The sequence below is a fragment of the Fundulus heteroclitus genome, unplaced genomic scaffold (genome assembly GCF_011125445.2).
Source record: "Fundulus heteroclitus isolate FHET01 unplaced genomic scaffold, MU-UCD_Fhet_4.1 scaffold_79, whole genome shotgun sequence".
NCBI classification, from domain to species: Eukaryota; Metazoa; Chordata; class Actinopteri; order Cyprinodontiformes; family Fundulidae; genus Fundulus; species Fundulus heteroclitus.
Genome location: NW_023397241.1, coordinates 1,082,466 through 1,097,423, shown reverse-complemented (window position 1 = coordinate 1,097,423; position 14,958 = coordinate 1,082,466). Strand labels below are relative to the sequence as shown.

The following is a 14,958-nucleotide window of genomic DNA, read 5'->3' as shown; positions in this document are numbered from 1 at the left end:
GTTGCGAAGGGGTGTGCTGAAGCTCAGATACTCCAGTTTTTCCACCAGATGTTGAGGAATGATGGTGTTGAACGCTGAACTGAAGTCCAGGAACAGCATCCGCACATGCGTGTTCTTCTCCTCCAGGTGTGCCAGGCTCAGGTGAAGAACGGAGGACATAGAGTCCTCAGTGCAGCGGTTCCGCCGGTGGGCTAACTGGAACGGGTCGAGTGTTGGGGGGAGACTGGAGATGATGTGTTCTTTCACCAGCCTTTCGAAGCACTTCATCATGATGGGAGTCAGTGCAACAGGCCGGTAATCATTAAAACAGGTGAATTGAGGTTTCTTTGGCACCAGAATGATGGAGGCAGACTTAAATCATGCTGGCACTGTGGCTTGGTCCAGCGAGATGTTAAAAATGTATGTGAGGACACCAGCCAGCTGACATGCACACTCCTTGAACACCCATCCAGGTATGTTGTCGGGCCTGGGGCCTTCCACAAGTTGACTCTTCTCAGAGTCTTCCACACGTCGACTGTGTCAAGGCAGAGTTCCTCTTCAGCTTTCACTGATGGAGTGCTGTTTAGTGCCTCAAACCTGCCAAATAAGTTATTTAGTCTGTTAAGGAAGTCGGCATCAACTACACCCACCGGGGGGAGGGGGGGGGGGGGGGGTGGAGAGGGTGTGTGGTAGTTTGTAATCGCCCGAATGCCTTGCCACATGATCCTGGTGTTGCTGCCGTCGTGTAAAAGATCCAGGATTTTCCGACTGTGGCTCCGCTTCCCTAACATAATGGCACAGTTCAAGTTGGCTCTCGCTGTCCTCGGTGCATCTTTGTTGCCAGACTTGAAGGCTGTGTTCCGTGCTCTTAGCATTTTTTTCTAACCCCCTCCGTAATCCAGGGTCGTTGGTTGGCCCGGATGATGACACACACACACATACACATATATATATATATATATATATATATATACACACACACACACACATATATATATATATATATATATATATATATATATATATATATATATATATATATATATATATGGTTGCTATGGTTACCTATCATCACAAATGTTCCAGAAATGAAGAACAACCCAACAAAAATCCTTTAAGCTGCAAGATATCTAAAAACAGTTTAAATTTTTTCCAAAAAACAACAACTTGTGATCCACATAAAGAAGGAATTGAAGTTCCTTCAAAAGATCTGCAGAACAAAAACAACAGAGCTACTCCCAAATTGCAGCCACCTTGAGCAGCACAATTCTTACGCAATGTCCGGGTTTCTCAAAATGTGTGTTTTGGCCTGTTTTTTTGTTTAAACAACTGAATGCCGATCTAAGAAACACCACTTGTGTATATGAGATTAAGAAGAATAGGAATGCTCTCTTTTAACATGTAATTTTGTTTTCTGTTGATCATGAACTCCAATTAACTCAATTAGGGAATTATCACTTGGACTCCTCTTGTTAAGAGCCAATTCCACTGACGCAACATTCTTTTGATTGCAGTTTTGGTTAATCATGATTTTCTCACCGTTGCTGATGTATTTCTAGTATTATTTGCACTCACTTATGCCTGACATCTAAGCTACTTAAAATGTTTGGTCAACATGTTAGACTTTATTCAGAAAGCCTTGATGGGTCAGAAGAAAGTTCAGGCCCAAAGTGCTGAGTCTTGAAAATTATATTTTGGCCAGGGTTCCTACAACGGAGATTACTACTACACTACCGTGGTAAAATAGGTACTTCTGTTTACTTTTTTTTTTTTTTAGTCTGGATACTTAAAATTAACCTGACAACAGCCAGCTCCATGTATCGCTCCGCCTAGCTCCACTCACATACATCTGGGACACGGCTCATTGCAAGTGATTTCCCCAACCAAATTTTTGGTCTGGCCAATCAGGACGCAGGGCGGGGTGTTTCATGGATGTGACGTAGTGGAGAAGCCACCGTGAGATTCCAACAACAATGGCGGCTCGCATCGAGGAAGCAAGCGTTAGCATTGATGCTGCTATTTCTTCCGTGTTGTCCAATCTAATCTAATATTGTTTCATTAAAAGAACATCAGAGATCGGCTCTGAAGGCTTTTGTTGGTGGAAACCATGTTTTCGCCCTTCTCCCGACCGGATTTGGCAAGTTTTGTTTTCCGGGGCGCGGACGCGCCCCGGAGCGGTTAGCGGGAACCATATAAGGAGGCCTTTAGTCCTCAACGCGGTCGGCCCGGGATCGAGTCCGACCCGCGGCGCTTTGCCGCCTGTCTTCCCCCCTCTTCCTGTCAGCTCACTGTCAATAAAACGCCTGCCACAACTGTGTTTCCCGCAGGAATTTGCTTATGCGAGGCGGACCGACTCGCGGAAAGGGGGGGGGGGGGCGGGGGGTGAACGACATGTTTTCCGCGGACCGGCTCGCGGAGGGGAGGGGGGGGGGGGCGGACGACACGTTTTCCGCGGCCGCCTCGCGGGTCCGCCATTACAGGTTTTTTTTTTTTTCCTGCGTCGGTCTCATCAGCGTCACGGGTTAGCTTCAGTGTGAGTGGTTGAAATAGCACGTCGATAAAGATGACAGACAAGTGGCTTATCCAATCATATGCAAGGAGTTTTGATAAGGCCCAGCCTTCAGTAAAGGCAATCCCTATCGCGGTGTCCCAGATGTATGTGAGTGGAGCTAGGCGGAGCGATACATGCAGCTGGCTGTTGTCAGGTTAACTTAAAATAACATATAATGGAAAAAATGTTAGCATTTCCAGACGGTTTCACACTTAAAATATCAAAAATGTAACATAAATTTCAAATAACTGGTGATTTTTAAGAGCAAACCTTAAAATAAAGGGCAGTCTCACCACATGTGTGACTTCTAGACCATCTCAGATCACTGTTTTGAGCTAGACCAATGGTTCTGCTTTAGATATTAAAATACAGAGACTCAATTTAGGGGATTGTGACAACCAAACACAAGCTGCTTTACAGAATCGGGAATTAGTGTAGGATAATTGTCATAATTTAGGAAGTTCAGAATTTTTTTAATGTACGTAGCTGGTCCTGATGCTAAAAAGCTGTACAATAACCCCTTATAACTTACTGCTGAAATCAGGGTGGGGTGTATCTTGAATCACCTCTTGAATTACTTATATCTGATATAAACTACAATGCATTTTATGTGCTCTAAAAAGTGTTTTTTTATGTCAAAAAATTATTGGTCCATTGTTTGTTGACAGCATGGTTGCACTCTATGGATGTAGTTGCGTAACAGTAATCCTTTATTTTGCAAAACAACTATACCATACTACCATATTGAGCAATAAACTCACTTTAAGAACTAGCTCTGTGTGTGCGTGCTGTGTCCGGGTTAATCCAAAGACAAATCATGACATTACGGACCGGCCAAAAGGATGAACTCGAGCACATACAGAGCTTGGTGCAGAAGCTGGCAGGATCTGCTCCGCCTCTGCTCGGGGACTTCATGGATGCCCCGCTTCCGGTTCATCTTGCCCTGGTCGCTGTGTGGCGACGCCCTGCCTCTGTCTGTGTTTCCCGGGATCGCTCTCCGTGAAGCCCGCCCCTGACGCTGCCCAGCATTTTAAGACGGCGCTTCCAGTCGTCGCTGCCAGCGTAACTGTTGCCGCTGCCCAGCATGTTTAGACTATGCTGCCCAGCGTTTTCTAGTTTCTGCTTTTGTTTTGAGTTATTTTTGGCCCTGGTGTTTTGAGTTACTTAACATTCTTTGGTTTTAGAGTATTTCAGTGTTCCTTAGATTTCTTAGAGTTCTTTAGTTTCGGTTGTTGTGTGTTCAAGTTCTGCTTAGATTAATTGAGTTTCTGTTTTGCTTTTGGTTTTATTTCTTTTCAGCTCTGTTCTATTGTTCTAGGTTTGCCTTTAGTTTTTCGAGTTTTGCTTCTGAATTCTAGTTTTTACCTTAGACTTCCTGTTGCTTGTGTTCTTATTTCTAGCTTTAGTTATCTGGTTTTTCATTAGTTTAGCTGTACCTGTCCTCGTCTCCCTGTTTTGCTTTGTTTTATAGTTTTGCTTTAGGTTTTGGTCCCCTTCCTAGTGTTCTGGTTTTGTTTTTTATTTTCTAGTCTAGTCCTGTAGTTCCTGTTTGGCCCAGTAGTTTCTGTTTTAGCCCTAAAGTACCTTTCTGGCCCAGTGGTTCCTGTCTAGTCCTGTATTAGTATTTTAGTCCCTGTCAAATTTGGTAGTTCTGGTCTTAGCCCTATATTTGTTTTTCTAAGTTTTGTTGTTCTATCCCCTTAATGTCTGTGTGTCTGGGTTCCTGCGCTGTCTGGGTTCCAGCGCTTTTAAGGTCCCTGCGCTCTTAAAAGGTCCCTGCGCTCCTTAAGGTCCCTGCATTTTCAAGGTCCCTACGCTTTTACTATTTTCTTATCTTAGTTTGCCCTGTTAGGTTAGTCTAGTCCTCTCTAGCCTTCCGTAGTTTTCATTTTGCTTGCTTCCCCCTGGTGTCTCTGTTCTGTTCCCCTGTTTCATGTCTTTCCCTGTTGTGTAGTCGCCAGAGTTCTCTGGCACTTGGGCTGCTGCCTGTGCCCTCTGGCGCGCCTGGCCTGCTGCTGCCTAGCCCTTTGTTTTAGTCCCCTGGCGCGTTAGGACACCCCTGTCTCCTAGTGTTCAGCTTTCATGTATCTCGGCGTGTTAGGACGCCCTCTGATCCCTGGTATTTTAGAAATTCCCCTCACGCCCTGGCAATTTCTTCCCTTGGCATGATTTCCATACGCCCGTTCCTTCCGTTGGCGTTTCCGTACGCCCGGTCTTTCCCCTTGGCGTTTCCGTACGCCCGGTCCTTCCCCTTGGCGTTTCCGTATGCCCGGTCCTTCCCCTTGGCGTTTCCGTACGCCCGGTCCTTCCCCTTGGCGCTGTCGTGCGCCCGTTCCTTCCCTTTGGCAATGTCGTGCGCCCGTTCCTTCCCTTTGGCGCTGTCGTGCGCCCGTTCCTTCCCTTTGGCGCTGTCGTGCGCCCGTTCCTTCCCATTGGCGCTGTCGTGCGCCCGTTCCTTCCCTTTGGCGCTGTTGTGCGCCTGTTCCTTCCCTTTGGCGCGGTCGTGCGCCCGTTCTTTCCCCTGGCGCTGTCGAGCGTCTGTTTCCTTTTCCAGCGTGTGCCGGCTTTTGTTCCTCCGTGTCCACTAGCCTCTGGGTTCCTCGTGTTCTCTAGCCCTTGGTCCTCCGTGTTTTCTAGCCTTAGATTCCCCATGTTCTCTAGACTTCGGTTCTCCGTGTTCGCTAGCCCTTTGGTTCCCAGCGTTCAGTCTGATTCTTGCCCACCGTCCTGGGCCCCCTCCACCCCACCCATTGTGGGAAGTTCTGGGCCGTCCGGTGTCCGGCCTTGGGGGGGGGGGGGGGGTACTGTCAGGATGCAGCTTGTAGGCTGCAGTCTGAGCCTCGCTGCCTCTCTCCCTTCCCTGCGCAGATTGATTAATTCCACCTGTCAGGCTGCAATCAACCTCCAACTGTTCCCACCTGTTTCCACCCCTATTTGTACTCACCTCAGTCCGTTCTTGCTCGCCGGTCCGTAGTGTTCTTCTCCTGCTCAGTCTCTGCCAGAACCCTGTATCAGCTCAGTTTTCCTGTTTTGGTCCGTCAGAAGACTTCAGCTTTATTCCAGCCAGCCTCAACCCTAGACATGCTTCTGTTCCAACTCAAGTTCTCTACTCCTATTCACGTCTCCTGGATTCCGTTCTGCTCAAGTTCCTGTGCTGTTCCACGGTCTCAAGTACCTGTGCTGTTCCACGGTCTCAACTTCTGCAGCTGTTCCACGGTCTCAAGTTCTGCAGCTGTTCAACGGTCTCAAGTTCTGCAGCTGTTCCACGGTCTCAAGTTCCGCAGCTGTTCCACGGTCTCAAGTTCCGCAGCTGTTCCACGGTCTCAAGTCCTCCGCTCCAGAGTTTCCTCCTGGTCAGTCACCCCACACTCCTCCTGTCAGCCAGCTTCTGCATGCTTCATCTCCATCCGTAAAAGACTCTGGTTCCTCTCGTCATCAATCTTCCATCCTGTTCAATAAACTCACTTTAAGAACTAGCTCTGTGTGTGCGTGCTGTGTCCGGGTTCATCCAAAGACAAATCATGACAAGAACTATTATGATTATTATTTTAGTATAGTGCAATCCTGAGTTAAGCAGGATTATAGCAATATGAGTGCAGTGATAGCTCTGATTACATTTGAAAATCGTCTCCTTGCTGCAAACGAGAGCCACAGTTTAGGGGAATTTTACATATATCTGAAAAACATATGAACAGCATGGGACGGCTCAGGGATGACTGTGGAATACACGGTCAGTCAGCTCCCTCTGAGAAGCTCCGGTTGCAGAGAACACAGTGTAGCTAGAACGTGAACTGGCACCAGCGACAATCGCACTGGGGCTAGTAAAAAAAAAAAAATTGTACCGGGCAATTTAAACCCACTAATAAGCTACTCATCATCATGTGCCAGCAGTCAGTATGATCTCTGAAAACACACTCCCTCTGAATTCTTCCATTGCCAATAACCTTCACCAGTGCCAATGAAGTCATCATTCCACAATTGCGTGCAACTTTACGCAGGTACTTGTGGACATGTGCGAATGTCTCCACCTTAAGAACCTGATTTGTTAAGAATTAATCTGCTGATCCATTTTGCTCTGTGAGATTGAAAGAGCCCCTTACATCATGCATTACATGCATTTTATGCTCCTCGGCAAAAGACTGATGCCCATTTACAGCTACATGTGACAAAAACAGAGGAATACTAACAGTTTACATCTGATGGATGTTGTATCCTCAACCTTTTTAGGTGTGCAACATTATTGTTTAGGGGTAAATGGGATTTATTTGTACAGGTTTAAACTGTAAAAGCTCAAACTAATGAAAAAATATCAGATTTTCTGCTCCTTGAGTTACATAAAACTGAATGGAGTCATATTTTAGTGCATTTAGGTGAGTTTCACTATGTTGTGGTTTGTTATTACTTAAAACGTTTTTGTGGCTGCCGTACATTTTCACACCAGGTCAAAAGTTTACGTGGATTTCCACACTTGATAAAACTTTCATTTTTATATAAAACATTGTGCCACAGGTTTTTTCTGCATAAGTGTGCCTAATACACAAGGCCCCTGATGTTGGAGTTCAAAATTAAACATTTGTGAGAAGTACAACATTGCTAATATATAAATGTAAATTCATATCATTATGAAATCAAACTGTTTGCACATCCTGCTTTATATCACCTCTAATTGTTCCTCAAAATGTATTATTTGTGTCTGTCATACTGATTGCACTTCCAGTCCACAACAATTGGTAACAATGTTAAAAACAGTATAGTTTTAGTTCAAGGAGTCATTACCTGGGATTCAGATTTTTCATATTAAAACTTGCGGGTTGGGCCTAAGTTAAAACCTTCCAGAAAAGTAGGAGTGTGAAAGTGACTTGTTTTTTTGTGTGGGCTCCTTGTACAAACCATAAAAACTCCAAATAGCGCGCTCTCACAAAGCGAGATTTTGGTGCTGCTACTAGATTTACATCACTTGTGGAAGGACGCTAACCTAAGCCATGCCTTCCTCTTCCTCAATAGACTGTCTGTGCCAGCAGAACCCTCCCTTGAGCTTGCAACTTTTTTTGTATCCGCGTCACATTAAGCACCAGAGGTGGTTCGTTAACTTGGAACAGTATCAGGTGAAGATGGCATCAAGCCTGGGTTTGGAGAAATGGGCAATTACAACAGGGACTTCTGTTACCTTTTACTGGGGTTCTCCCTTTTCTGCTCACTTTGCTGACTGCAAGCGCAGAGCTTTTATTCTTGCCAGCGGCAGTGTGTGTGTGTGTGTGTCTCCTTTTCTCATGTGTCCTTTCTGGCAGTGTAGCATTACAATTACTTTTACAATAGTGTTCTGCTTTTTATATATATATATATATATATATATATATATATATATATATATATATATATATATATATATATATATATATATATATATATGTGTGTGTGTGTGTGTGTGTTGAGTGAGTGAGTGAGTGAGTGAGTGAGTGAGTGAGTGAGTGAGTGAGTGAGTGAGTGACTGAAAACAATCTATGACACACACACAAGTCAAAGGCTATGTTCACACAGCAGGTCTTGGTGCTCAATTTAGACTTTTTTGCTGAAATCGGGATTTTCTTTGAGGTGGCCGTTCATACTACTATTAAATGAGACCACCACAATACTGCTGTCGGAACGGTTCAAAACCAAAAAACGACCTGCATGGGCAGATAACAGAAAGAGACCTCAAAGACCTGCACACTGTTTGTGGTAATGGTGAATTGTTTCTAGAAGTGTACAATAAAGTTTTGTTAAAAAAAAACTTTAAAAGAAAAAAAAGTGCGGATACCGGCCAGCATCTCTCCTTACTATTATTTAGAAAGCTGATAAGCAATGGGAGCCGATAATGTTAAAACTCCATCATAGCAAAACAAAATAAGGTAAGAAGAAAGCAGCAGAGCTGTTAACAACGGTCTTTTGTGTAGGGCTAACTACTACTACTGTGTGTGGATGTGTAGTGAGATTCAGGAGAGTGACGTGAAAGAAGATGAACATGACTGTTCAGACTGTGGAAACTTTGAAACAAATCCAATATGTATCCGAATTAGTACCACATATAGAAGTGGCACAAATCGGATTTTTGGGAGGATGAAAAGATCGGAATTGGTCCGTTCACACTGCTGTGAAAAAGACAGATATGGGTCACATATGGGCAAAAAAAATCATATTTGGTTTGCATTTCTCTGCAGTGTGAACATAGCGAAATTCTTGTGCGTATACTTGTGAGAAATAAAAAAGGGTATGAAAAAGGTTAGAATGAGCCCTATTTAAGAAAATGTTTCTCCTAAAAATTACTAAACAAGAATTTAAAGACATTTTCAGAAGGAGAGTATATGTAAAATCCCAGGTTATGACTCCTTTAAACGTTTTACTGGATTTAATTTTCCCAGTCAATGCACTGTTACTGAACTCTTGTAGAAAGATCTATACGTCCTGGTCCTGCTGGGCATAATAAAAGATGGTCCAACTTTGATCACACATTCTGCCTCATCTTATAGCTTTAGTTACATATGTCAGGACCATTGAAACTATGTATGTATAGAATATTATTATTTAAGAATAAGATTTATATTTTATAAAAAATTTTATATGGACCCTCGCGACCCCAGCAGGGATAAGTGTGTCAGAAAATGGATGGATATTATATAGACAGCCAGTATATAGACATACCCACATGGAAAATGCATACCTGGTTCACATCTGCATTGCGGGGCAGGAAATAAACAATATTCTCTGTTATCCGTCTTGCTTGGCTGAATATCTTGAAGGTGTCGCTGGTTAAGGATGTTAACAAATGTTAATGAACGAAAATATTTGACCATTTCAATACTTTGACAAGCCAGTAATCATTGATCTTTTGTCATTTGTGGTAGAAAACAACTGACAACAGAAGGAAAAAGGTAAAATAAGTAGAGAGTATATAAAAATATACTTTTTATGAGTTTAAAGGTGCTGAAATTGATAAGAATAAAAAGTAGAAAAAAATGGCAACTGAACAAATGAAACATTTAAATTGGCATCACTTCAAAGGATATCCATCAGGTTCCATCATGGTTCTAATGTCAAACACATCCGCATTCAAATAGTCTGGTCCACCCCATGGCGGCGACAGGAAGACTATATCACCATGCAGAGTTGGTGCCAGCTGAAGAAAATCTCCTTGCAGGAAGTCTATTCGGTCCACTACATTGTAGACAACAGCATTGTTTCGAGCCATGTCCAGCCGATCTGCATCTATATCAATAGCCAAGACTACAAGAACCAAAGAACAGGATTACTTAGAAATTTTACCTAGGAACTATAACCTGAAGTTACTGTTTTGCCATTACGTATGTTTTTAAGCGATTTAATGTTTATTAAATAACTAATTATTACGTGAATAGTTGAAAGCAAGATTCAGGGCAAGACTAAGAGCAAACTCTGCACGCATACAGAAAAAAATTGTGACAACTTCTCTTCAAGTACAATCATTTATTAACAGAAACAAATGCACATCCAGGGAACACTATTATAGAATGTTGTTTAACTGAATTAACACTTTATTTAAATCAACATATCTTCTCTACTAGGCAAGTGAAACTTAACTAAAACTACTAAGCAAAATAATAAAAAATAAAGAAACTAAGGAACTATGTACAAACAAAACTGCAGACCTAAGTTAGAGAACCAAAGTTTATCTTAAAGAATAAGGAATGAGGTTGAATTAGCTTAACTAATTTAGAACATTTGGTCTGTGTTCAACACATTCATTACTGTAATTATTTCTCCAGAAGTAATTTCGACTCAAACTGGTAACTTAAGAAGCTAGAGTGCACTGTAACTGGACGATCGACTGGAAATTATGTGTGTCGGGGCACATTCGGCCCATGTTGCCATTAATTGGATGAGTTAATCTTAAGTAACACAAAACCCCATTAGATTCAACATTAATGTTCCCTATAAATGCTGTACTAACAGTCTTAGCATTATCAGATGATGGTAGAGTGAAACAAAACAAGCATTATGTTTAGCAAGGGTTAGTATTGTGGAATTAAAAAGGCTAATAGCAGCTAATGCTAGCGGACATTCATAGTTTATTTAAAAAGACACTTAAGCTATATTTTGTTGTAATGAGCGGACTGGAAAACACAAACAATAAAGTCCCATTGGTGTACAAAACCCTTAAGGAAATAAAGTTTGTCATAACCTTAGAACACAACCCAGAACACCTCAGCGTAGCTTTGTTTCAAGATTGCTAGCGGGAGCTTAGCCTGTTAGCTCCAGGTCTTAACCTCAGTCAAATCTGCACACATTTCACTGACTTCACGTGCTCACACACAACACATGACATTTCTCACGCATGAAAATAACAAAGCCCTACTGGGCTGCGGATGATCCGTTTACAGCACTATTCATCCACACAGGGTTCCAGAAGTCCACTGGCATGGGGGTTGCAACAATGACCTATATTATACACTGGAGTGCTAATCGCCCGCCGTTAGAACGAGTCGCTTTGAAGCCACCAACCGCAAGAGAGATAGATAGAGAGAGATAGATAGAGAGAGAGAGAGATAGAGATGACAGAGACAGAGACGACATAGACAAGAGAGACAGAGAGAGAGACAGAGACACAGAGAGAGACACACAGAGAGAGACAGACACACAGGAGAGACACACAGATAGACACACAGAGAGAGACACACAGAGAGAGAGACAGACACAGAGAGACACACAGAGAGAGACACACAGAGAGAGAGACAGACACACAGAGAGGACACACAGAGAAGAGAGCACACACATAGAGAGACACACAGAGAGAGATGACAGACACACACAGAGAGAGACACACAGAGAGAACACAAGGATAGAGACACACAGAGACACACAGAGAGACAGGAGACAGATACACAAGACATAGAGGAGAGACAGAGACACAGAACACAGTAGACATATAGAGAGAGACAGAGACACAGAGACACAAGACAGATATAGAGAGAGACATAGATGAGAGATAGAGAGATAGATAAATAGATAGATATAGAATATATATATATAGATATATATATATATATATAATATATACATATATATATATACATATACACATATATACATACATATATACATATACACATATATACATACATATAGGTAATCATGTTTGGCATCCTCCCAAACATGTTTGGCATCCTCCCAAACATGATTACCTCGTCCTCAGTAAGTGAGGCAGCATTGGAGGAATCCTTAGAACCTGCGCAGTGTCTGAACTGTTTAAAAGCAGTAGAGCTTTCTGAGCTATCTAAAATTTTAGCTTCATCTAAACCTTCTACCTGTATGTTAGACCCAATCCCAACCAAGTTGTTTAAGGAGGTATTCCCTCTGATCAGTGGTCCTATTTTAGACATGATTAATCTATCCTTGGTAAATGGATATGTACCACAGGATTTTAAAGTAGCTGTTATTAAACCTTTACTTAAGAAACCATCTCTTGATCAAGATGTGTTAGTAAATTACAGACCTATATCTAATCTTCTTTTCTTATCTAAAATTCTTGAGAAAGTAGTTGCTAATCAACTATGTGAACATTTACAAAGTAATGACCTACTTGAGGAGTTTCAGTCAGGCTTCAGAGCTCATCATAGCACTGAAACAGCTCTGGTGAAGGTCACCAATGATATTCTCATGGCCTCAGATAATGGACTTGTGTCTATACTTGTCCTGTTAGATCTCAGTGCTGCATTTGATACAGTTGATCACAACATTCTCTTACAAAGACTTGAGCATACTGTAGGGATTAAGGGAAAAGCATTAGGCTGGTTTAAATCTTATCTGTCGGACAGATTCCAGTTTGTTCATGTTAATAATAAATCTTCCTCAAACTCTAGGGTCACTTGTGGAGTACCACAGGGTTCAGTCCTTGGACCAATTCTATTTACTATATATATGCTTCCGATTGGCAAAATTATCAGACAGCATGGGATTAATTTCCACTGTTATGCTGATGACACTCAGCTATATTTATCCATAAATCCTGATGAATCCAATCAGTTACTTCGACTGCAGTCATGTCTTGATGACATCAAAAGCTGGATGACTTTAAATTTCCTGCATTTAAATTCTGACAAGACAGAAGTTGTAATCTTTGGGCCAGAGTCTTCAAAAAATAAAGTTCTTAATCAATCCCTTAATCTGGATGGCATTAACTTGGCCTCTGGTAATAAAGTTAAAAATCTTGGTGTTGTTTTCGACCAAGACATGTCATTTAAATCCCATATTAAACAGGTTTCTAGAGTTTCCTTTTTTCACCTCCGGAATATCGCCAAAATTAGAAACATTCTGTCCAGGAGTGATGCTGAAAAACTAGTCCATGCATTTGTTACTTCAAGGCTGGACTATTGTAATTCTTTACTATCAGGAAGTCCACAAAATGCAGTTCGAAGTCTTCAGCTGATCCAAAATGCTGCAGCAAGAGTTCTGATGAAAATCAACAAGAGGGATCATATTTCTCCAATTTTAGCTTCCCTTCATTGGCTTCCTGTTAAATCAAGAATAGAATTTAAAATTCTCCTTCTAACGTATAAAGCCCTTAATAATCAAGCTCCATCATATATCAGAGCTCTGATTACCCCGTATGTTCCTAACAGAGCACTTCGCTCTCAGACTGCAGGTCTGCTGGTGGTTCCTAGAGTGTCTAAAAGTAGAATGGGAGGCAGATCCTTTAGCTATCAGGCTCCTCTCCTGTGGAACCAACTCCCAGTTTTGGTCCGTGAGGCAGACACCCTATCTATTTTTAAGAATAATCTTAAAACTTTCCTTTTTGACAAAGCTTATAGTTAGAGTGGCTCATACCCTGAGCTATCTCTATAGTTGTGCTGTGATAGGCCTAGGCTGCTGGAGGACATCAGGGTCTAATTTTCTCACTCTACTGATTTCTACTGTTCTTCAGTCTACTGTTCTCCAGTTTTGCATTGTATTACATTGAAATGACTGTCGTCATTTCAGCTTTTAACTTTTTGCTCTCTCTCTTTTTCTTCATAGTAGGTACACCTGGTCTGGCGTTCTGTTAACTGTGACATCATCCAGAGAAGACGGCTCACCCGCTACTACCATTTAATGTAGAACAGATTACTAGATCAATGTGTGCTTCTGTGCTTTTTTGTTTCTCTTGTTGTGTCTCTGTTCTGTCTTCTGTAACCCCAGTCGGTCGAGGCAGATGACCGTTCATACTGAGCCCGGTTCTGCCGGAGGTTTTTCCTTCCCGTTAATGGGTGGTTTTTCTTCCCACTGTCGCTTCATGCTTGCTCAGTATGAGGGATTGCAGCAAAGCCATGTACAATGCAGACGACTCTCCCTGTGGCTCTACGGTTCCCCAGGAGTGAATGCTGCTTGTTGGGAGTTGATGCAATCAACTGGTTTCCTTATATAGGACATTTTTTACCAATCTGTATAATCTGACCCAATCTGTATAATATGATTGAACTTGATTTTGTAAAGTGCCTTGAGATGACATGTTTCATGATTTGGCGCTATATAAATAAAATTGAATTGAATTGAATTAAATACACATATATACATATATATATATACCAGTGTTGTAGTCAAGTCACTATGCCTCGAGTCCGAGTCCAGGTTCGAGTCACCAGTGTTCAAGTCCGAGTCAAGTCCAAGTCATTAAAAAAAAAATCCGAGTCGAGTCCGAGTCGAGTCCACTACTCATCCGAGTCAAGTCCGAGTCGAGTCACTATTGACGTGTGATGTATGACATGAAGCAGTAACATTTCATTGCACTAATAACTCTTTCGCTGTAGTTACCCTTGGTTTTACTAGGTAAAACTACTGCTTTTTCCAAGTGTAAGACGTCTCCTAACCATGGTTTTTAAACATTGTTGTTATGGAACGTGCAACAGCGACTCGAGGTGCGCTGATAGGCTGCATATGAAGGATGTTAAAGCCGCAAGCGGCGTCGATCGGTCCTCGCAGCCAAGCGCGCTCCGGCCTATTGGCCACCGCAGCGGTGCCGGCCGGCGGACGGGGTTCGCGCACCGACGCGGTGCAGGCCGGCGGGCGGGGTTTGCGCACCGCCGCGGTGCCGGCCGGCGGGCGGGGTTCGCGCACCGCCACCGCAGATGCTGTTACGCATTTTCCTCGTCCGTCCACCGGGCGATTCCCACAAACGCGTTCGGCAGCGTTCCCCCATTACTCACAACAAATCTGGTGCAGATCGGTCGATGCAGCGAGGAGATACAGCCGTTGGATAATGATAATGCATTTGGCCACCGGACCGGACTAAATTGTTCGGCGGGCCGGAAAATTTATACCGATTCCTAGACGGTGACTACAAACAGAAAAAAAAAACGGCCGATGATGCCATGAACGCCGATCAGGAGAAAAACAACGACTTACCTTCCTATCAACTTGGCCAGTTTTCCAGTCTTTCCGAG

General features: G+C 42.8%; 1 protein-coding gene across 2 annotated transcripts in view; it reads right to left on the bottom strand.

The window, feature by feature from the left end:
* LOC105922322 (trimethylguanosine synthase) overlaps positions 1-14,958 on the bottom strand; it is a 351,997-nt gene that overhangs the window by 220,997 nt on the left and 116,042 nt on the right. Inside the window, exons 8-9 of one of the 2 annotated variants that reach the window (XM_036134308.1) lie at positions 9,574-9,790; positions 9,228-9,306 (exon numbers count right to left, since the gene is read on the bottom strand). The exons of the other annotated variant lie outside the window; for it this stretch is intronic. Coding sequence (XP_035990201.1) covers positions 9,228-9,306; positions 9,574-9,790 — 296 coding nt within the window. The remainder of the gene's footprint in view (positions 1-9,227; positions 9,307-9,573; positions 9,791-14,958) is intronic. 2 annotated transcript variants of the gene reach the window in all.